The following is a 24009-nucleotide window of genomic DNA, read 5'->3' on the forward strand; positions in this document are numbered from 1 at the left end:
CCTGGTCACCTCCTCAAAGAACTTGATCACGCTTGTCAGACATGATCTGCCCTTCACAAAGCCATGCTGACTGACTGTCCCTGATCAGACCATGATTCTATAAATGCCCATAGATTCTATCTCTAAGAATCTTTTCCAACAGCTTTCCCACCACAGGTGTAAGGCTCACTCGTTTATAATTACCCAGACTATCCCTACTACCCTTTTTGAACAAGGGGACAACATTCGCCTCCCTCCAATCCTCCGGTACCATTCCCGTGGACATTAAGGACATAAAGATCCTAGCCAGAGGCTCAGCAATCTCTTCCCTCGCCTCGTGGAACAGCCTGGGGAATATTCCATCAGGCCCCGGGGACTTATCCATCCTATTGTATTTTAACAACTCCAACACCTCTTCTCCCTTAATATCAACATGCTCCAGAACATCAACCTCCCTCATATTGTCCTCACCATCATCAAGTTCCCTCCCAGTGGTGAATACCGAAGAGAAGTATTCATTGAGGACCTCGCTCACTTCCACAGCCTCCAGGCACATCTTCCCACCTTTATCTCTAATCAGTCCTATCTTCACTCCTGTCAACCTTTTCTTCTTCACATAATTGAAGAATGCCTTGGGGTTTTCCTTTACCTTACTCACCTTCTCATGCCCCCTTCTTGTTCTCCTCAGTCCCTTCTTAAGCTCCTTTCTTTCTAACCTATATTCCTCAATAGACCCATCTGATCCTTGCTTCCTAGATCTCATGTATGCTGCCTTCTTCCATCTGACTAGATTTTCCACTTCACTTGTCACCCATGGTTCCTTCACCCTACCATTCTTTATCTTCCTCACCGGGACAAATTTATCCCTAACATCCTGCAAGAGATCCCTAAATATCGACCACATGTCCGTAGTACATTTCCCTGCAAAACATCATCCCAATTCACACCTGCAAGTTCTAGCCTTATAGCCTTATAATTTGCCTTCCCCCAGTTAAAAATTTTCCTGTCCTCCCTGATTCTATCCTTTTCCATGATAATGTTAAAGGCCAGGGAGCGGTGATCACTGTCTCCCAGATGCTCACCCACTGACAGATCTGTGACCTGACCCGGTTCGTTACCTAATACTAGATATAGTATGGCATTCCCCCTAGTCAGCCTGTCAACATACTGTGACAGGAATCTGTTCTAGACACACTTAACAAACTCTGCCCCATCTAAACTATTGGAACTAATCAGGTGCCAATCAATATTAAGGAAGTTAAAGTCACCCATGATAACAACCCTGTTATTTTTGCACCTTTCCAAAATCTGCCTCCCAATCTGCTCCTCAGTATCTCTGCTGCTACCAGGGGGCCTACTGAATACCCCCAGTAGAGTAACTGCTCCCTTCCTGTTCCTGACTTCTACCCATACTGACACAAAAGAGGATCCTGCTACATTACCCACCCTTCTGTAGCTGTAACGGTATCTCTGACCAGTAATGCCACCCCTCCTCCCCTCTCTCCACCCTCTCTATCCCTTGTTCTGAATTGTTCTGAATTCTCCAGCCATTAGGAAAATATCTGGTGTGTTCAGTCTTGTTTTTATGGGATTCCCTCTCATTCTTCTAAATGTCTAATTGAGCCACCCTCATACAATACTCCTGCAGTGCCAGAAACTATCTAGTAAACCTATATTGTACTTGCTCTATTGTAAGAGCATCTTTCCGCAGAAAACATGCAAGAACATTTTTCTCCAAAGGGTGTGAACCTTTGGAATTCCCTTTTTTGATGGGCATCATAAGCACAGCCTTTGAATAATTTCCCTGTTGCTTTCTGAACGGTTTTTAATGCATAATTTTGCTTTGTTACCACAAATTCTCCCTGTCTTGGTATGGCAGCTATTCTGCCCATGACTGCAGAAACTTGCAGATAGTTGCAGACACAGCTCAGCACATCATGGAAGCCAGTCCTCCCTTTAAGGATTCTGTATATACTTCTCACTGCCTCAGTAAATCAGCCACGTGACCAAAGATCTGACCCACCACAGACATTCTTACTTCTGCCCCTCCCTTCAGGCACAGGATACAAAAGCCTGAAAATCAGTAGCACCAAGCTTAGGATAACTTCCATCCCACTGTTATAGGGCTATGAAATGGTTTCCTAGTAGGCTAAGATGGACTCTTGACCTCACAATCCACCTTGTTGTGTCTTTGCACCTTATATAACATAGAATATAAAAACAAGCATGAAATGCTTAGACTTTATAAGGCATTGGTCAGACAGCACTTGGAGTTTTGTGTGCAGTTTTGCCCCCCTTATCTTAGAAATGATGTGCTGGCATTGGAGAGGATCAGAGGTTCATGAGAATGATTCTGGGAATAAAAGGGTTAATGTCTGAGGGTTCTTTGATAGCTCTGGGCCTCTACTTGCTGGACTTTAAAAGAATGGTGGGGGGAGAAATTTCATTGAAACCACTGAATATTGAAAGGTCCATTTAGATTGGACATGCAGATGATGTTTTCAATAGTGGGGGAGTCCAGGACCAGACAGCACAGCTTCAAAATAGAAGGACGTCCCTTTAGAACAGCGCTGAGGAGGAATTTATCTAGCCAGAGGGTAGCACATCTGTGGAATTCATTACCACAGATGGCTGCGTAGGCTAAGTTATTGGGTACATTTAAAATGAAAGTTAATAGGTTCTTGATTAGTAATGCATTCAAGGTTATGGAGAGGAAGCAGCAGAATGCTGCGGAGAGGGATAGTAAATCTGCCAAATGGCTTAATTCCACTTCTATGTCTTGTGTTTCTTATGTTTCTGACACTTTATCTGTACGATACTACTTCATTCTGCTCTCTGTCATTGCTTTTCTTTGTGCTGTGTCAATGCACCTTTGTAATGAATTGATCTGTTTGGACAGTTTGCAAGACAAGGTTTTCACTGTACATGATAATAATAAACCAACTTACTAACTCAATCTGTAATTCTGGAACTTGGATAAACTCCCCGAGGCATGGGCATCACTGTAGTATCTCAGTTAGCGCAATGCAATTACAGCTCAGGATGTCATAGTTCGGGGTTCAATTCTGAAGCCTTCTGTAAGAAAGTTTGTATGCTCTTCCTGTATGCATGTGGGTTTCCTCTGGATGCTCTGGCTTCCTCCCACAGTCCAAAAACATACTGGCTCGTAGGCTCATTGGTTATTGTAAGTTGCCCTGTGATTAGGCTAGGGTTAAATTGGTAGATTGCTGGGTGGCATGGCTAGGCGGATCCAAAGGTCCCGTTCCGCACTGTATCTTCAAATAAAATAAAACTAGAGGAAGTGACAGTGTAATCAATGGTAGCAGCCTGCAGTGATTGTAAGGGCTGGGAAACAGCAAATATTAGTGATCTTAAACTGGTGCAGGTAAAAAAGCTACAGGTCAAAACTACTACTAACTACTTCATTAATCACACACTTTCTGTAAAATGACCACTGTAATCAATAGCCTGTATTTTTCCTCTGTGAGCTTTTGAACTGCCTGTATGACCTGGCATTTTTGCAGTGTGAACTGAAGACTTGAAGGTGTAGTATGGTTGTGGTGTGTCGTGTATACACCAAATGGAGGTGGCGGGGCCTGTGCGCAAGAGTGAGGAACAAGCCAATATATGGCCTTTGCTGGAGCGGACTTGGAGCTGATTCAAAGCTGTGGATCCAAGGCGAAGCGGTGGGGCTGCTGAGAGTGGGAAGCGAGCTAACGTTTGACTGATTTAAGTGTCAGGCCAGATTGTAAAGGTTGGGTAAGGGCCAAATCGAGGCGGCAGGGCCTGTGCCCGAGAGCGAGAAATGAGCCGAGGTTTGTCTGATTTCAGCGCTGGGCCAGATTGAAAAGGCAGGGTGTTGGGGCTAGGGGCGAGGGACAGGCTGGTGTGCAGCTTGCTACTCAGCGAGGTTTACTCATCTCTGTGCTGAACTGAGGCTGTGGCCTGCAACAAACGGGTTCTTGGATCGGCTGTGACTGGATTCATGATTGTGAACTCACTTTCATGAACTTTAGTTCTGAATGATAATTGGTTATGTTTTATTGCTTGCATGATTTGTTCTTATTTTTGAACATTGGGTGTTTGACAGTCTTTTTTAATGGAACTATTGGGTTTGTTTGGTTTGCGACTGCCTGTAAGGACACAAATTTCAAGGTTGTATATACTACATGTACTTCGATAATAAATGTACTTTGAACCTCCCTCCCCCCTTCCTGGTTTCACCTATCACTTATTACCTGCCTGGCCTGCTGAGTTTCTCCAGCATTTTGTGTGTGTTGCTTGAATTTTCAGCATCTGCAGATTTTCTTGTGTTTTTGAGCTTTGAAAGCTTGGATTTCAGCTTTCAGAAGCTCACAGTCTTGGTGAAGCAAAGCCTACATGGATATTGCTCCCGAAAGAATTTGAGCTATGAGCAGAAGGGACTGTAAAATATAGGTAGGTGATGAACCCTTCTTTACCTGATCTCATGTTCCCACTGAACATTAGATCTGAGGGCAGAAAAATAAGTGACAATACAAAGAAGGCTCAGTGTTAAGTGTAAGCAGTTTGTAGAATGAACCGGAATTTGCAGAGTACTGTGGAGCAGCATGGATCAGAGAAACAGGATTAGCAACAGCTGGTTGTTTAGTGAATAAACAAGAGCCATCATTTTTATGGTCAATGACACTGAAGGTCACCTTAGAGGCAAATATAAATTGTTTCATTATTACTGATGTCACATGGGGAATACCAAAACAATGTTTCTGGTCCTAATGAAATCCCTCCCAGAAATTTTGCTCTGATTTGCTTTAGTTTTGGTTAAGCCTATTTTCAAGTCAATTTCAAGGAATTTCTTCTGCACAATGTTATATTCAAACACACCTATATGATATATTTTTAAAGAAAAGCTTCATAAATATATTTGCTTTATTTTTATAAATTTGTCACAGGTTATTAGATGTAGTAGCACCATCATGTCCAATGAAGTCACCTTGCCTTTTCATGATCTCATGCATTATTTCTCATTTTGTGCTTGTTCTGTTCATGACATCCTCGTTAGCTACACATTGGACATGTGATTAGGAAAGAGGAGTTAGAATGCACGGTAATTATGGGAAAGATTGAAGAGAAGAAAGCAAGAGGAAGGCAAAGACAAATGATGATGGAGACAGCAGCCAGAGAACTGGAAATAAATACCAATGAATTGATCCACTAGACCCGAAACAGGAGTGGCAGTCAAAGCTCAAACTGGGCATGGCACCTGATGAAGATGAGCACCATCATGGGGACATACCAGTGACAGCAAATGCTAAATCTAAATCCTATGGACTCCAAGCATAGATTGTGATGTGTAATTGATTAGTACCTGCTATTCCAATGCAGAGAGCATGCCAGACTGCTTATTAATGATTAAACATGACTGCAGATGCTGGAGATCCAAAGTAACAAACAAGACCTAGTTCTCAGCCTGAAACGTTGACTGTTTGTTCATTCCCATTGATGCTGCCTGACCTGTTGTGTTCCTCCGGCTTTTGTGTGTGTTATTACAATGATTGCTGTGCATATCAGGTTAACCATGCTGGTCATAAGTCAGACATCACAGCAGCTGGTCAGTTTCACTCAAACTGCACTACCCTCTGCCACATGCCCCCTCTTAGAGATTTGTACTGTGGCTGCTGAAGATACTTGCTGGTGATCTGGAAAACTTTGGGAGAAGATAAGGACATGGGAATTAGGGCATTGGAGGTGGAGAGGCAAGAGCAGAAAAAATAAATTTAACTACTCAAAACTGGTAAGCTCAACAGACAAACATTGCTACCACAGTGGGAGCCAATAGAGGAATATAAAATTCTGAAAAGTACAGATAGAGTAAATGCAAGAAGACTTTTTCCACTGAGGTTGGGTGAGACTAGAACTAGTCCATAGGTGAAATGTGAAATATTTAAGGGGAACCTCTTCACTCTGTGGGTATTGAGAGTGTGGAATGAGCTGCTAACTTAAGTGGTGGAGTTTAAGATTTTGGATAAGTACATGGATGGGTGGGGTATGGAAAGCTATGGTCCAGGTGAAAGTCAATGGTACTAAGGAGAATAAAAATTTGTCATAGACCAGATGGACCTAAGGGGCTGTTTCTGTGCTGTGATGTTCTATGACTCTAATTACCGTAGGAATTTAATGGAATGTCTTAGACAGTTCAAGGGTCTAAATCATGTGATGAAAATCAGATCCTACTGACTGCCTCAGCACCTGCATTATGCCTAATCAATCACAAGCTCATTACCTTAATAAGGACTCACACCTAAAATTCATTGGTACACCTCATTTTTACACATTTAGGACCATTACAAATCTTAAGCACTTCTCTCAGTTTGTGCTCGGGTTATCAGTTTGTTAACCAAGCCAGCTACATCTTTTATACATTGTCTGCAATACAATTGTCTCCTATTCTACCACAAGCTGGTGCATTACTGGTGCCTGCGGTAATAATATAGCACAAGTGGATTGCTTTATTCCTTTAGAAAAGAAAGAACCAGCTATTGCATTACATTATTATTACATTATTACATTACTCATCATTGCATTACAATGATGAGTCCACAGCCAGCAGCAGGGATAAACCCACTGGGGATAACAGTACCTTCACACTATTCTCCATCTCACATTGCTTGGCTTCACACCATAATCTCTCTGATTCACAAGATCCAGATGGTGCAGGCCCACGTCTCATTCTGATTTACCTACTCCTGTACCTTGGTGATTTATGCAAGAATTCTGACCTAACCAGGCACAGCAGGCAGGTTTTCACAGTCATCATTTTAAATTCTATTTCCAATTCCCATTCTGATATGTCGATGCACAATTTCCTCTACTGCCACAATGAGGCCACTCTCAGTTTGGAGGAGCAACACTTTATATTCTGTCTGGGTAGCCTCTAACCTGACAGTCAAATTTTCTAACTTCTAATTTCTCCCCCTCTCCCTTCTCTCTTTTTCCATTCTGGCTCCCTTCTTACCCCATCCTTTATCCTCACCTCCCTCGTGCCCATCCTCTTCCCTTTCTCCCATGGCCCACTTTCCTCTCCTATTAGATTCCTTCTTTTTCAACCCTCTAGCCTTTCCATCTAGCCCCTTGCAGCTTCTCACTTCACCACCCCCCCCCCACCTGCTTTCACCTATCACCTGCTAGCTTGTACTCCTTCCACTTCCCACCTTCTTATTCTGGCTTTTGCCCCCTTTCCTTTCCAGTCCTGATGAAGGGTTTTGGCCCAAAATGTCGACTGCTTATTCCCTTCCGTAGGTGCTGCCTGACCTGCTGAGTTCCTCCAGCATTGTGTATGTGTTGTTGTAGTCAGGAGTTTATCAACAAGGGAGCAAAATGAAGGCACAGTGTTACTAGCTAAGATACCTCCCTGCATACAGTGGAACTTAATTTAGAAAAGATCTGCACATGATGAAACTTTAGGCATGATTAGCTAGAAGGTGAGGCAGTGGGAGAGGAAAGAAGCCCCATGGATGTTATTGTACTGCAAAACTGCAGGGAGCTCAGATAGGGAGAGCACAGAAACCATGCACATTGAAATGCTTGGTGCATGTTGGAAAGCTTGCAGGAGAAAATAATTCAGCATAATCCTTGCACATGCTTTTGTGCAGAGCTGAACTCATTCTTTCTAAGATGGAAGTGAAGGGTGATTTCATTAAAACATGCTGAGTCTAATCATAATGCTGCAGCTGAAGGCTGATGTACCTGCTTACAAGAGTCACTCACATCCTTGATCCTGCAGTACAAGCTAATTCTTCTAGATTGCAAGATTAGAATGGCACCATTGTTTTCATATGTCAGCAAAGAAAGGAGTTTGCAGGTGGCATAGGAAACCATCTGTCTATCCTCCTTCGCATCACTGGAACTATTGAGATGCTTCCCTGTAGCACGTATATGGCTCTAAGCAGCATAAATCTGCTGGCAACTTAAGGTGACAACATTCACGATTAAACTAGTCTTTATTTTGGGCAGTCAAGTAAACAGACAACAGACGAAGACAGATCTTTTTAGGCTTATAATTGCCTGAAGTCATCCTTCAAGGCCATCTCCAGTCTCATCCATAGCCTTGCACCAACCACTAGAAAAGATTCAATGACATGTGCTAAGACTTCTTGAAGAAATGCATTAACTTCCATGGATCTTTTGCCCATGACTGCTTAAAGTTGAAAAGTAGATTCAGATCTTGTATTGACGTTGGGTGAGACTAGAACTAGATGTTCATAGGTTAAAGATGAACTGAAATATTTACGGGGAATCTCAGGGGAACTTCTTCACCCTGTGGGTGTTAAGAGTGTGGAATGAGTTGCCAGTGGAAGTGGTTTCTACTGTCTACCTAGTAGTTTCTTCTCCTGTCAGAGCTTGAAAGAGAGTGTCTATTTCAGAAGTCTGGTGAGACGTAACTTGCCTGCTCTAGTTGTGGATGTTAGAATGGGAAATATGTTTTGCTTATCATTCCAGTGAATTTAGAGAGTTTTGCAGAAGTAGTCTCCTTGTGGTGCCTTGAAGTGCCTGCCGTGGATAGTTATGGTCTCAGTCGCATATAGGAGTGCTTGTCACACCCATCCTGGGGCAACTTACTCGCTTTTGGACCCCACCAGACACTCAACTCTCACCTGTCACTCCAAGTAGCTGTCTGCATATGGCCACACCCTGGTACACTGCTTGACATTCAGGCTAAACCAGGTGAAAGATGCTGGTGGGCCTCATACCATGGTGAGAAAGGGACATGCCTGCCCTGGCATATGAAGTCAGAACCAGTGAAGTGGACGGATGGGTTAAACAGTGAGATTTAACAGCCAGGAAGGCGATTCTACAACACTTTGTGAAAGACAAAGGTCATGACAAGGCACCAAATAAGTCATGGTCATCTAATGCACCAAGGAAGACCCCAGTTTGTGATGACTGCTCGTACCACTGGACCTAGACTTCCGAGGTTAAGAGAGTGGAACTGCCCCAGTGCAATGGCTTTTCCACTTTTAAAACTCTCTCGCAAGGTCTCCTGTTAGTGTTGGATATGACAGGCAACCAAGATAGGTACACAGTACTGAAGGACCCCTCTAGAATAGTTCAGGCAGCAGAACCATTATTTTATAGTTACGTATGGTAACATTATAAATTCCAATTTTTAATGCTTGCTCATGCATATGTTACTTGTGCAATGGAGTTAGATTCCACATTGACGATTGGTGATAAAATATAAATATAACATATTCAAGAACTTAGGCAGCATCTGTGGTGAGAGCAACATAGCTAAAATTTCAGGTTCTTGTACCTCAGAGTACAAAATATTAGCTGTTTCGCTCTACAGAGATGCTGGCTGACATGTTGAATATTTCTAGCATTTTCATTTGAAATTGACATCATCTGTGCTTTTTTTTTGCTTGCAACCGGTTAATCTTTATTGCTCAGAGGCAACCTTTATTTTATTGTGGTGGATGAATTACAGATGGCACATAGTTTACTGAGAGCTCAAGTTCCTGTTTTTCTTTGAGATTATGACTCCTTAACAAACACGGGAAATGCTGAAAAATATTCAGGCTGCATCTGTGGGAAGTGAAAGAGTTAACATTTCAAGGCAAAGACCTGCAGGGTATAACTTCAGGTTACACGTTCCCGGAACAGAAAGTGGTAGTGAATTTAACACAAGTGAAAACAAAAAGTGCACATGCTGGAAATCTAAAGTAAAAACAGAAAGTATTGGAAATACTCCACAGGTCAGGTAGCACTGGGACTGGAAATTGTTATTTTGTTGTTTGTCCCCAAGACACCAATGACTTTCCTGTGGTGCATGGGTCTGATAGTCACATTGCAGCAGCGATATAAATCAGGTGAGGAATCCAGTGCCAGTCCTCAAGCAGCAAACATACAGACTGCAACCTTATATTCACAATCACATCCTTCTGTCAAAGCAACAAATAAAACCAATTTGTAAAAACAATTCAAAAGAGTGGTAACTCTTATATTATGTCATTTTAAGAAGAGTGGATCTAAGAGAGATTCGAATCACCTTACACCTGTTCCTCTTTTCTTGTGTTCTTTCTGAATACAAGTCCATTTGTTTCAGGTTAAGAAAGTTGAACTTAAAAATAACCTTGCACAAATCACCAAATACGATGATTTGGTGCTATTCACCATAAATTTCTAATCACACAACAGAACTAGTTCAACAGTAACAGTGTTTAAAAAATGTACTATGATTTAAAAATTTGTAGTGATAAAATTCTGAAATTAAATATCACATATTTTGACACCATGGACACACGGATAGTGTATGAGCAGATATATGATGTAATTTTTCCTACAGATGGAACTGTGAAGACATAGAGGAATGGAATGAGGAGACCAGAACTACTGCTCTGAGGGTAGATTTAACTGAAGAGAGGACCAATGCAGAAACAGAATAGAACTTGGTAATTATAAGACTCCCAAAGCACTGATCCTACTTCCATATTGTAGCAATAATACTCACACGTAATATCTGAATGAGTTTCATAATCACTAATTTACGTATGGTTCCCCCAGAATGTTATGAGGTAGTTGCTTCTAGCTTTGTTGTCAATGAGTCGGCTTGTGCCTTCATTGGTAACAGGATGTCCTCGATTCAGTTGAAGCTGAAGATACCACATCATGCTTAATTTCCCTTTCATTCTTTTCCTTCCTGCTACTGCTGCCCCATGGTTTTTAATGTTTCCCAAAGGTTTTCATGTAACAAATGACAGCTCATGCATTTAGACCACACATAGCGTTTCCCTTATCAATTTCCCATTGTATTTTCTAATTGAACATACCCAGATTCTGCCACATGCTGAAGAGTTCATAGGCCATCATCACTCTCATATCACCGTATCTATCAAGGAGAGTACATGGAAAAATGCATTAGGCCAAAGCTGACAACACAGCATAAATAGATATACTAAAGGACGGCCAATTCAACCACTCATTAATTAGACTAATCATTGGATACAAAGGAAAGTTGGTAATTTGCTTGTTCAAGTTCTAGTTTATTGTCGTTCAACCATACATGTATATTTCTAAATGAAACATCATTCTTCTTGGCCAAGGTGCAAAGCACAGTACACACACAGCACATATGGTTAAAATGCAGCACATACAATACAGTCACAAAATAATATTAGCACAGTCCCCGAGTGACATGGCATAACCATCATAAGACCACAAGATAGAGGAGCAGAATTAGGCCTTTTGGCCCATCGAGTCTCCTCTGCCACTGGCAGGTTGATATAAAGTGCGAAGTGCAGTTTATGTAAGATATATATTAAGTAAATATTACTGGCACTATTATGATAAAGAAGCAGAAGTTTAAATATGTGAAACAACAGCAATAAAAGATGAGAATTGTAGCAGGATGAGAGTCTGTCTGTGAATTAGGGAATAGTGTGGGGGGAAGTGGCAGTGATTTAGTTGCTTCAGGTGTGATAGAGTAGGAGGGGCCAGAGGAGGAGGTGTTGCATTGCTTGTCCGAGAAAATCTTATGGCGGTGCTTTGGAAGGATAGATTACAGAGCTCCTCTAGGGAGGCTATTTGGGTGGAATTGAGGAATGGGAAAGGTGTAGTAACACTGATAGGAGTGTATTATAGGCCACCTAATGGGGAGCGTGAGTTGGAAGAGCAAATGTGTAAGGAGATAGCAGATATTTGTAGTAAACACAAGGTGGTGATTGTGGGAGATTTTAATTTTCCACACATAGATTGGGAAGCTCATTCTGTAAAAGGGCTGGATGGTTTAGAGTTTGTGAAATGTGTGCAGGATAGCTTTTTGCAACAATACATAGAAGTACCGACTAGAGATGGGGCAGTGTTGGATCTCCTGTTAGGGAATGCGATAGGTCAGCTGACAGATGTATGTGTTGGGGAGCACTTCGGGTCCAGTGATCACAATAGCATTAGCTTCAATATAATTATGGAGAAGGACAGGACTGGACCTAGAGTTGAGATTTTTGATTGGAGAAAGGCTAACTTTGAGGAGATGCGCAGGGATTTAGAGAGAGTGGAATGGGTCAAGTTGTTTTATGGGAAGGATGTAATAGAGAAATGGAGGTTATTTAAGGGTGAAATTATGAGGGTACAGAATCTTTATGTTCCTGTTCGGTTGAAAGGAAAGGTTAAAGGTTTGAAAGCGCCATGGTTTTCAAGGGATATTAGAAACTTGGTTCGAAAAAAGAGGGATGTCTACAATAGATATAGGCAGCATGGAGTAAAGGAATTGCTCGAGGAATATAAAGAATGTAAAAGGAAACTTAAGAAAGAGATTAGAAAAGCTAAAAGAAGTTACGAGTTTGGTTTGGCAAATAAGGTGGAAGTAAATCCGAAAGGCTTCTACAGTTATATTAAAAGCAAGAGGATAGTGAGGGATAAAATTGGTCCCTTAGAGAATCAGGGTGGTCAGCTATGTGTGGAGCCGAGGGAGATGGGAGAGATTTTGAACGATTTCTTCTCTTCGGTATTCACTAAGGAGAAGGATATTGAATGGTGTAAGGTGTGGGAAACAAGTAAGGAAGTTATGGAACCTATGACAATTAAAGAGGTGGAAGTACTGGCGCTTTTAAGAAATTTAAAAGTGGATAAATCTCCGGGTCCTGACCGGATATTCCCCAGGACCTTGAGGGAAGTTTGTGTAGAGATAGCAGGAGCTCTGACGGAGATCTTTCAGATGTCATTAGAAACGGGGATTGTGCCGGAGGATTGGCGTATTGCTCATTTGGTTCCATTGTTTAAAAAGGGTTCTAGAAGTAAGCCTGGCAATTATAGACCTGTCAGTTTGACATCAGTGGTGGGTAAATTAATGGAAAGTATTCTTAGAGATAGTATTTATAATTATCTGGATAGACAGGATCTGATTAGGAGTAGCCAGCATGGATTTGTGCGTGGAAGGTCATGTTTGACAAACCTTATTGAATTTTTTGAAGTAGTTACGAGGAATGTTGACGAGGGTAAGGCAGTGGATGTAGTCTATATGGACTTCAGCAAGGCCTTTGACAAAGTTCCACATGGAAGGTTAATTAAGAAGGTTCAGTCGTTAGGTATTAATGCTGGAGTAATAAAATGGATTCAACAGTGGCTAGATGGGAGATGCCAGAGAGTAGTGGTGGATAATTGTTTATCGGGATGGAGGCCGGTGACTAGCGGGGTGCCTCAGGGATCTGTTTTGGGCCCAATGTTGTTTGTAATATACATAAATGATCTGGATGATGGGGTGGTAAATTGGATTAGTAAGTATGCTGATGATACTAAGGTAGGAGGTGTTGTGGATAATGAGGTGGGTTTTCAAAGCTTGCAGGGAGATTTATGCCAGTTAGAAGAATGGGCTGAACGTTGGCAGATGGAGTTTAATGCTGAGAAGTGTGAGGTTCTACATTTTGGCAGGAATAATCCAAATAGAACATACAGGGTAAATGGTAGGGCATTGAGGAATGCAGTGGAACAGAGAGATCTAGGAATAACAGTGCATAGTTCCCTGAAGGTGGAGTCTCATGTAGATAGGGTGGTGAAGAAGGCTTTTGGAACGCTGGCCTTTATAAATCAGAGCATTGAGTACAGAAGTTGGGATGTAATGTTAAAATTGTACAAGGCATTGGTAAGGCCAAATTTGGAATATTGTGTACAGTTCTGGTCACCGAATTATAGGAAAGATATCAATAAATTAGAGAGAGTGCAGAGACGATTTACTAGGATGTTACCTGGGTTTCAGCACTTAAGTTACAGAGAAAGGTTGAACAAGTTAGGTCTCTATTCATTGGAGCGTAGAAGGTTGAGGGGGGATTTGATCGAGGTATTTAAAATGTTGAGAGGGATAGATAGAGTTGACGTGAATAGGCTGTTTCCATTGAGAGTAGGGGAGATTCAAACGAGAGGACATGATTTGAGAGTTAGGGGGCATAAGTTTAAGGGAAACACGAGGGGGTATTTCTTTACTCAGAGAGTGATAGCTGTGTGGAATGAGCTTCCTGTAGAAGTAGTAGAGGCCAGTTCAGTTGTGTCATTTAAGGTAAAATTGGATAGGTATATGGATAGGAAAGGAGTGGAGGGTTATGGGCTGAGTGCGGGTAGGTGGGACTAGGTGAGATTAAGAGTTCGGCACGGACTAGGAGGGCCGGAATGGCCTGTTTCCGTGCTGTGATTGTTATATGGTTATATGGTTATATGATTTCAGACAGTGTTAGCCGTGTGCTCTGTGCAGCAGGGTGTTGAGAAGTCGAGCAGCCTGGGGAAAGAAGCTGTTACCCAACCTGACAGTTTTGGTTCTGTGGTACCTTCTGCCTAATGGCAGGAGGTCAACCGGACTGAGGGAAGGACGGAAGGGCGCTTTAACAATGCTGGAGGCACTGTATATGCAGCACTTCTGATATATGTCCTGAATGGGGCGTGAGAGAGTGTATTTAGCACTGTACATATAATGCTCATTTTATGATGCATATTCCTTCCAGATGAACTAGGAACTCTCAACACAGAAGGCAAAATCCACACAATTCTTCTTACAGAATGGAAGCCTAAACAGTTCACACCACTCACCTATCCAAAATCTTCTTCCTTTTGGCGGGAGTGGCGTTCTCCAGTTGAAGGCTTGGCTGATTTATAAATAGAACAGCCAAGCTGAAGTATGAGTTCCATACCTGCAGACAAAAGTAATAATGAAAAATTTCCAATAAACTTCAATATGCAATCAGATCAGAACTCGGTACTACAGCAAAGATAGATACCACTTGAACAGGGGCATATCTACGGAAAATAGCACCTATGGCAAGCACTGAAACTGTGCCTCTGTCCAAACAGCTGACACCCATCTTCGAGATAACTTTACCATAATATCAGCTCAAAAATACAAGTCAAGCTCGTTAATCTTTTAATTAACAAATTATGGCACTACATGAAAATTATAACTGCACCTTCCTTGACCCATGGAGGCTCTCAAATATGAAAGTATTAGTTTTAACTTGCTGAATGATCTCTCACAGCTGGAGATGGAAACTGCGATGGTTAGCATTATCTGAATAGCAATGCGAAGATTGGAGAAAATGCTCCCATCTCCATACTGAACAATAAATTCAAGAAGCTCTTCAGGTCTTGATATTTTCATGTTGACCCGCCTTGATAGCAACATTCTGCAATCCAAAATTTCTTCATTTAGCTGCTGTCTATCAACATCAGAGCTGTACAATTCGCCCAAATTTTCGCACTTCTTCTTTAGGTTGTTACTGTCGGTGCCATAACACAGTCCCTCGACATTGAGAAGGAACCCAAACATGGCGTCAGTGTCATGCAAATGAGTGAACCTTTCATCCATTTCTCTGTGAAGGCGGTCGAGTGTTCCCTTCCTGACTGCTTCCATTTCCTCCTTAGCTGTTAACCCAGCGCCTCTCGAGTTCTCATCAGCATTCGTTTCTTTCGTCTCTGACGTCCTACAACTTCAATATTCCATTCTTGACAGAGACCGACTCCTTCGAGTGACTCACTGACCAACACTTCTCTTTCATCATAAAAATGATCTTGGAGGGCTTTCAAATCCAGGGCAGCATCGTGGAAGTTCACGCAAGGATCCTGCAGCCTTTTTTGAATACAGTCAATGCAAATGAGTACTTTGTTCCAAAATCCTAGCAAAATCAGAAAATCGTAACTCAACATGTGGTTGGACAGCTGTCTTGCGTCACTTCTTATTTCAATGGACTCGTTTTCATTGTCTATCATATCCTGGAGAACTTGAAGTATCTCCTCAAGGTACTTGTGATGGGCTTCACTGCTTCTGTCCTTGCACTCCACCTGGTTTCGGACCCCGACTTAACAACCACAGGCACAGTGTTTTTGAGTTTTTCCCAGCGTTGTGTTGAACCAGAGAAAAACATGAAGAGAGCTTCGATGGTTCCAAAAAAATATGACCATCATTGTATCCTGCTTGGCTGCATGTATACCCACCAAGTTGAGTGAGTGATTGTCGCAATTCACAAACACTGCCAGGTGGTTTTTCTCACTTATTCTTTGATGAACACCACTTCTATGTCCAGCCATCACAGCAGCGTTGTCATAGCACTGTGACCGACAATCTTGTAGTTCCATTTCATCCTTCTCTCGCTGTTTCAAGATGTCTTCAACCAAGCTCTCAGCATCCTTCTGGCTTATCTGGATAAAACCAAGGAAGGACTCTCTAACACGGACTGTTTTCCTCTCAAAATCAACTTCTACATACCTCACTGCTTCCGACATCTGTTCATGGGTGTGCCTGATCAGGAGTCGAGTCAAACATGAGACTATAGTACTTGGCTTTACGAATGCTTCTCAGTAAACTCTGGCTAACAGTGGATGCCATCATGTGGATGAATTTGTTCTGGACACCCGGTGAAAGATAAGACATGGATCCAGGATGACTTTCCAAATGAGTGAGGTGTTCTTTCATGACAGGGTCAAAAATGGCCAGTAGTTTCAGTAAGCCAAGTAAATTTCCCACACTGGAGTCACCGCCTAGCTGAAGTGACTCCCTGTGTCCTCGCAAAGCCAGGTTCTGAGTCACAAGGAATTTTATGCAGTGAAGGATTCTTGTCAAGATATCACACGGCTTCTGCTTTTTCTTCTCAATCTGTGACTGAAATACCGCGTTTCCAGCTAAATTTCTTTCCACTGTGTGATGATTCTTGGCATTTTCATGAACACTAATCCTTTCAGGTGCTTTCCACTGGTTGAATCCACTTTCCTGCTCCAATGAGGATTGATGGTCTGACCGGGAATAGAGAAGACAAGATACAAAATGCAGACTTTTTAGAAGGGGAATAGACCAACCATGAGCGAGTCACTTCCTCACCACAACCATTTCCCAATTTCCTCTTGAACCAAGTTTTATTCATTGAGTGGTTATTTGTTGGTAGGAACAGCCCCTCACTGTTCTGGAAATATTTTGAACCCAGCTTTATTATTTCTGTTCTCAACGTGTCAGGCAGAATTGCTTTTCCAGTATCTTTGTCAAACTTCAGAAGTCCAATGTCATGTTGTTCAATCACTTCTGGTATGACAGTTCAAGGCTCTTTGACACCATCCAGTTCACTAGGTTCAGTGTCGTCAGGTTCAATCTCGTCAGGTAAAATCTCGTCAATAAACTCAACATCACCACCACCACCATCATCTTCGCCTCCTGTCATGTCCACGTTCTCTGTGGCAGCCTCACTCTTAATCTTGTCATACTTGGATTTATCTGACTTGACTTCCTCCTCGGCTTGTGACGCATTTGTACTTGATCCACCTTCGGATTCTAACAAACTTGTAGCAGGTGCAGGCGACTCCATGGAACGTGTCGAACTACTTGTTCCAGGCTTTTCAAAGAAGGGCATGAAGAACTTGCTCAACTTCTTGGCTTCCTCCACCTCCAACTTTCGTCTCTTCCATCCTTCAGCTCCACCTTCCTTCTTCTTCGTGAAGAAACGTTCCATGGTCTTCTTACACAATGCTCTGAAATAAGGCCATCCTAGTACTTCTCACCCATGATAAAGACAGATCATACATCTGAAGAAAATTATTTTTTCACTATCCGAGGATGGCTTGTCTGACTTTAATAGAAACTGCTCAGTGGCACCCCTTTCAAGTGGCATCCACGGCACGTGCCATACCTGGCATACCTTAGAGACACCACTGCACTTGAAAACAGGCTCTTCAAGTTATATCCATAAATTTGATGATGAGATGTAAGGAATGAGATAGTCACCACCTATTATGGAGACTCTAATGCACAGCAATGAAAAAAAGCTGCAGGTGATTGTAGATTCAGTCAGTTGCATCATGGGCTCGAGCATTCCCACCATCGAGGACATTTTCAAAGGGCGGTAGCTCAAGAAGGCATCTTTGTACCCTCACTATGCAGGACAAGCCTGAGATGCACACTCAACATTTTAGGAACAGCTTCTTCCTTTCCGCCATCAGATTTCTGAACAGTCCATGAGCCCATGAACACTTGGTCACTATTTTGCTCTCTTTCTGCTCTATTTATTTATTTTTAATATATTTCCTTTGGTAACATAGAGTAATTTTTATGTATTGCACTGTATTGCTGCCACAAAGCAACAAATTTTACTAATGATATTAATGATAATAAACAAGATTCTAATTCTGATATCAAAGTTACAGGTTAACTGGACGAAGGGTAATTTAAGAGAGGAACTGGGAAGAACTTTGGACATTAATTTAGTTGACAGAAATGAATATGAGCATTTTAGACTAACTCTGTAGAGAAATAGACAAACAATTCACATTCCTCATTTATACTTTGATCTTTAGGCACGTGGCAAAATTCTGCCTCAAGGACTTTCCGATCTCTCCCCTATTTTGCAGCTGTAATGAGGAAACCCATGCAGGAGAAAGTACAAATTGCCCTTATCAACTATTCTTAACTTTTGTTTTAAATAGACAAAACACTCACCTTGAAATCAAAATCTGATTCTGTGAAGTTCTTGTGTAATGCTGGGGACAGGTATTGGACAGTGGTAACAATGATGCTGTAAAATCAATAACCACATGTAAATCCACAGCCATTCAGAATTAGATTAACTCGACCACAATTAAATAACCATTGGCTTGTTGCATCTGTGGTGATGCTAGCTCATCACCTGTAACCATAATTTCAAATTATCCCTCAGTTTCTCTGTATGTTCACATTTATTTTCAAATATAATGATGCTATTATTTCTGCCTTAAATCATTTTATAGTACAATAATCCCATGTAAAAGAAAGATGCTTTTAATTACTCTCTTCCTTGTTAATAGTTATATCATTACAGAACAATGCTGTTGAAAATCAGGATTCAGAAAGTGGTACTAGGGAATTAATAATGGAAGACAATAATATTGTCTTATGAGGAAAGACCGGGCACACCGTTTCTCAGAACTGCATGGGTATGCAGCTACGCAGTAACTGTGCACATAGCCTTTGTTATGGTACAGGCTGTGGGGTCTGTTTCTGTGCTGTGCTGCTCTATGATTCTATATAAAGAGGTTACAAAGGATACTTTAATTAGATTAAGTGGGTTGGGAACCAGCTGGCAAATGAAGTATAACAGGGAAAATGGGAATTTTTACATTTTGGCACAAGAGATCAACTTATGTGGTGGAAGACTGCTGAGCTCTGTGATGCAGAGGAACTAATGTGCTAGGTATTATATGCAAAGGGCCTCTGTGCAGACACTGCAAATAATTAATAAAAAAGTTAACAGAATTTCATTGTTGGGCATTTGTAAAGCCAAATCTGAAGCTCAGTACTGTGTAAGCCACATTTAATTATCTTAATAAAATAGAAACAATTCAGAGAAGGATTATTAGATTGATACTTGGAATTGGCAGATTGCTTTATGTACTGGACTTGTATCTGCTGGAATTTACAAGAGTGAAGGGGAGGGGGACTGAATGGAATGTAAAATTCTTAGGGACCTTTACTGGGAGAGGATATATGAGAGAATCTAGAACTAGGAGTCACTGTTTAACGTTAAGGGATGACTATTTAGGGTAGATATGAGGCAATCTTTTTCCTCATAGAGAGTTATGAGTTATTGGTATGCTTGTCCTCAAAGTCTGGTGGAAGTGGAGCATTAAAGGTGAACTGTGTGGCATGGACAATCCAATGATTTTCTGCTATATGAAGCGTTCAATTTCTATTGGGGAAGTGGTCCTCAAACCATAAGACCATAAGATATAGGAGCAGAAGTAGACCCATTGAGTCTGCTCTGCCATTCAATCATGGGCTGATCCAATTCTCCCAGCCATCCCCACTCCCCAGCCTTCTCCCCATACCCTTTGATGTCCTGGATAATCAAGAACCTATCTATCTCTGCCTTAATTGCATCCAATGACTTGGCCTCCACAGCCACTCATGGCAACAAATTCCACAGATTTACCACATTCTGACTAAAGAAACAAGTGTTCTTTGAAAATATGAGATGATAAGGAACAAGATAAACAATAAAGTGGAAGGTAGGCCCGAAAGCAATTCTTAGCAATAACCATCAGCTGTAAAAAAAATTAGTGCAAGAAGTAGCACTTTTAAAATTGAAGATTCTTCTTTAAACATAAATACAGGTGGATCCTGTTTTTCGAACGTTTGCTTTACGACAGCTCGCTGTTACGGAAGACCTGCATTAGTACCTGTTTTCGCTAACCAAAGAGGATTTTTGCTTTTATGAAAAAGGATGCCTGCTTTATACGTGTATTTATCCTGAGAAAGACTACAACGACAGTGAAGCTTGTGCGGGCAGTTGTGTGCACATGCGTATATGTGTACATGTACATGTGTGTACGTGCTGATTTTTTTTTCTTCAAATAGATCTTGGCTCGCTGTCTTTCCGATTTTGATAAGTGAAACTACACCGTACATACAATATTTTTACTTTATATAGGCTGTATATTTATCATATCATTCCTGCTTTTACTATATGTTTGTGTTATTTGATATTTTATGTGTTATTTGGTAGGTTATTTTTTGGGTCTGGTAACGCTCAAAAATTTTTCCCATATAAATTAATGGTAATTGCTTTTTCACTTTACAACATTTTGGCGTACAAACGGTTTCATAGGAATGCTCTACTTTTGGATTGCGAGGGAAACCTGTACACTTTACTTTGCTGAAGAGCCATTTTGTATACAGGAAGAGTCTTAACAGAAGCACAGCCAAGATCAAGGGACAATAGAGAAATTATCAATGTGCTAACAGTTGTTTTCAATAAATAGATATATGATTGCTCACATCTCCCATTTATTGAAAAGATGCATCCTAGGTGGCCTACAGGGAAGAAGTCATCTCTCTGACATAATGGTGTCAAGAAAACAATCATCTGCAGCTCAACATTAGTAAGGCAAAGGAGATGGTAATGGATTTTAGGAAGACTAAGCCTGCGTTGCTCCCTGTTACAATTGATGGTCAGGACCTACCAGTACCTGGGGCTGCACCTGGATGACAGACTTGAGTGGAGCACCAACACAGAGGAAGTAGACAAGAAGAGCCAAAGTCACCTCTACTTCCTGAGGATACTGAGGTCCTTTGGAGTATAGAGACCTCTCCTTCACATGTTCTACCAGTCAGGTGTCGCCAGTAAATCTTCTATGCGGTGATATGCTGGGGCAATGGCATCAACACGGGTGATGCTAATAGGCTCAATAAATTGATCTAAAAGACTGGCTCTGTTATAGGATTCAAACTGGATACTGGGGGCTGCAGTAGAACAAAGGACCCTATGGAAAATCCTGGCAATTCTAGACTATATTTTTCATCCTCTTCGTGCCTCCTTGGCTGAACAGAGGAGTACTTTTAGTAACAGACTAAGACAACTACACTGCTCCAAAGAGTGTTACAGACAGACATACTTTATTGATCCCGAGGGAAATTGAGTTTCGTTACAGTCGCACCAACCAAGAATAGTGCAGAAATACAGCAATATAAAACCATAAATAATTAAATAATAATAAGTAAATAATGCCAAGTGGAAATTAGTCCAGGACCAGCCTATTGGCTCAGGGTATCTGACACTCCAAGGGAGGAGTTGTAAAGTTTGATGGCCACAGGCAGGAATGACTTCCTATGACGCTCAGTGACATGAGTGTTATTTTTACCCTCTGCCATTATGCTTATAATGAGTCAACCTTTAGCCGGGGAAGTGATGACCCCCTCCTGTTAAACTGTTTGTGGTACTTATCTTTTATTCTACTTCTCTTCTAATATTTCTATCTGTGCACTCGTAATACTGCTGTGGCACTGTAATTTCCTTTAGGATCATAAAGTATCTATCTATCTATCTCAAGTCAATCATCAAGAAATGGAAAGCTGAAAATCTGCCTAGAGTAGGCCAGCCTCAAAAACTGAGTGCAAGGAGGGGTCTAGTGAGAGAGGCCACCAAGAGTCCTTTGACAACTCTGAAGGAATTACAAGCTTCAGTGGCTCAGATAGGAGAAACTGTGCGAACAGCTGTCGCCCGGGTGCTTCATCAGTTGCAGCTTTATGGGAAAGTGGCAAAGAGAAAGGCACTGTTGGAAAACAACCTCACATGAAATCTTGGCTAGAGTTTGCCGGAAAGCACAAGGGGGACTTTTAAGTCAGCTGTAAGAAGGTTATATAGCCTGATAAAACCAAAATTGAGCTTTTTGGCCATCAGACTCAACGCTATGTTTGGCATAAGCCAAACACGGCACATCATCAAAAACACACCAGCCCTACTGTGAAGATTGGTGGTGGCTGCATCATGCTGTGGGGATGCTTCATTGCAGCAGGCCCTGGAAGGCTTGTGAAGTCTGTAAGAGATCTGTGACTTGGGAGAAGATTTGTTTTCCAGCAAGACAATGCCCCAAGCATAAAGCCAAAGCTATACAGGATTGGCTTAAAAACAACAAAGTTGAAGTCTTGGAGTGACCAAGTTGGAATCCAGACCTCAATCTAATTGAGAATCTGTGGCTGGACTTTAAAAAAGCTTTACACTCATGATTCTCATGCAATCTGACAGCAGTTCTGTAAAGAATAATTGAGGAAAAAATTGCAGTGTCCGAATATGCAATTCCTATGGAGACCTATCCACACAGACTTTACGCTGTAATTGCTGCCAAAGGTGCATCTACTAAATAGGAGGTGAGTAATTATACAAACAATCAAACAATAATTTTGTGTTTAATAATTGTAATAAGTTTAGACTAATTTGTAGACATCTGTTTTTACTTTGACATGAAAAAAATCTTTTATGTTGATCAGAGTCAAAAAAGCCAAATTAAACCCACTGTGATTCAATGTTATAAAACATAAAACTTCTGAGGGGGGGTGAATACTTCTTATAGGCTCTATATAAGAATTTGGATAGCCAGGGATTGCTTAGGGATAGGTGGCATGGCTTTGTGCATGGTAGGTCATGTTCAACCAATCTTGTAGAGTTTATTTTTCAAAGTTACCAGGGAAAGGTGATGAAGGAAAGGTAGTGAATGTTGTCTACATGAATTTTAGCAAGGCCTTTGCCAAGGTCCTGCATGGGAGACTGTTCAAGAAGATTTAATTGCTTGGCATTCAGGGTGAGGTATTAAATTAGATTAGAGAATGGCTTTGAGAAAAAGCTAGAGAATAATAGTAGATGATTGCCTCTCTGACTGGAGGCCTGTGACCAGTGGTGTACTGCAAGGATCAGTGCTGTGTCAGTTGTTTTTTGCCATCTATATCAACAACCTGGATACAGTAAACAGGATCAGTAAATTTACAGATGATTGGGGGCATAGTGGATAGTGAAGAGGACTTGTAGTAGGATCTGGACCAACTGGAAAAATGGGCTGAAAATGGCATCTGGAATTTAATGCAAACAAATGTGAGGTGTTGCACTTTGGGAGGACAAACCAGGTTAGGATTTACGCATTGAGTAATAAAGTGCTGAGGAGTGCAGTAGAACAGAGAGATCTGGGAATACAGGGCCATAATTCCTTGAAATTGGTGTTACAGGTAAATAGGGTTATAAAGAGAGCTTTTGGCACATTGGCCTTTATAAACAAAATATTGAGTGCAGGAGTTAGGATATTATGTTGAAGTTGTATAAGACATTGATAAAGCCTAATTTGAAGTATTTTGTGCAGTTCTACCCACAGGAAAGATATCAATGAGATTGAAAGGGTACAGAGAAAATTAACAAGGATGCTGCCAGGACTTGAGGACCTGAGATATAGGGGAAGCCTGAATAGGTTATGACTTTATTCCCTGGAGTGTAGGAGAATGAGGGGAGATTTGATAGAGGTATATAAAATTATGAGGGGCAAGCAGATTTTTTCCCACTGAGGTTGGGTGAGACTACAACCAGAAGTCATAGGTTAAGGATAAAATATGAAATGTTTAACGGGAATATGAGGAGGAACTTCTCTCAGAGGGTGGTGTGAGTGTGGAACGAGTGGTCAGTGGAAGTGGTGGATGCAGGTTTGATTTCAACATTTAAGAGAAATTTGGATAGGTACATGGATGGGAGGAGTATGGAGGGATATGGTCTGGGTGCAAATTGATGGGACTAGGCAGAGTAA

General features: G+C 41.4%; 1 protein-coding gene across 7 annotated transcripts in view; it reads right to left on the reverse strand.

Annotated features, from left to right (window-relative positions):
- The window catches only part of dock3 (dedicator of cytokinesis 3), a 968429-nt gene that overhangs the window by 145828 nt on the left and 798592 nt on the right, over nucleotides 1-24009 (reverse strand). For all 7 annotated transcript variants that reach the window (XM_073072555.1, XM_073072554.1, XM_073072550.1 and 4 more), the window contains 3 exons: nucleotides 18413-18488; nucleotides 14530-14630; nucleotides 10788-10846 (listed from right to left, as the gene is read on the reverse strand). In XM_073072555.1, coding sequence (XP_072928656.1) covers nucleotides 10788-10846; nucleotides 14530-14630; nucleotides 18413-18488 — 236 coding nt within the window. The remainder of the gene's footprint in view (nucleotides 1-10787; nucleotides 10847-14529; nucleotides 14631-18412; nucleotides 18489-24009) is intronic.

This window comes from Hemitrygon akajei, chromosome 19 (assembly GCF_048418815.1).
Source record: "Hemitrygon akajei chromosome 19, sHemAka1.3, whole genome shotgun sequence".
Classification (NCBI taxonomy): Eukaryota; Metazoa; Chordata; class Chondrichthyes; order Myliobatiformes; family Dasyatidae; genus Hemitrygon; species Hemitrygon akajei.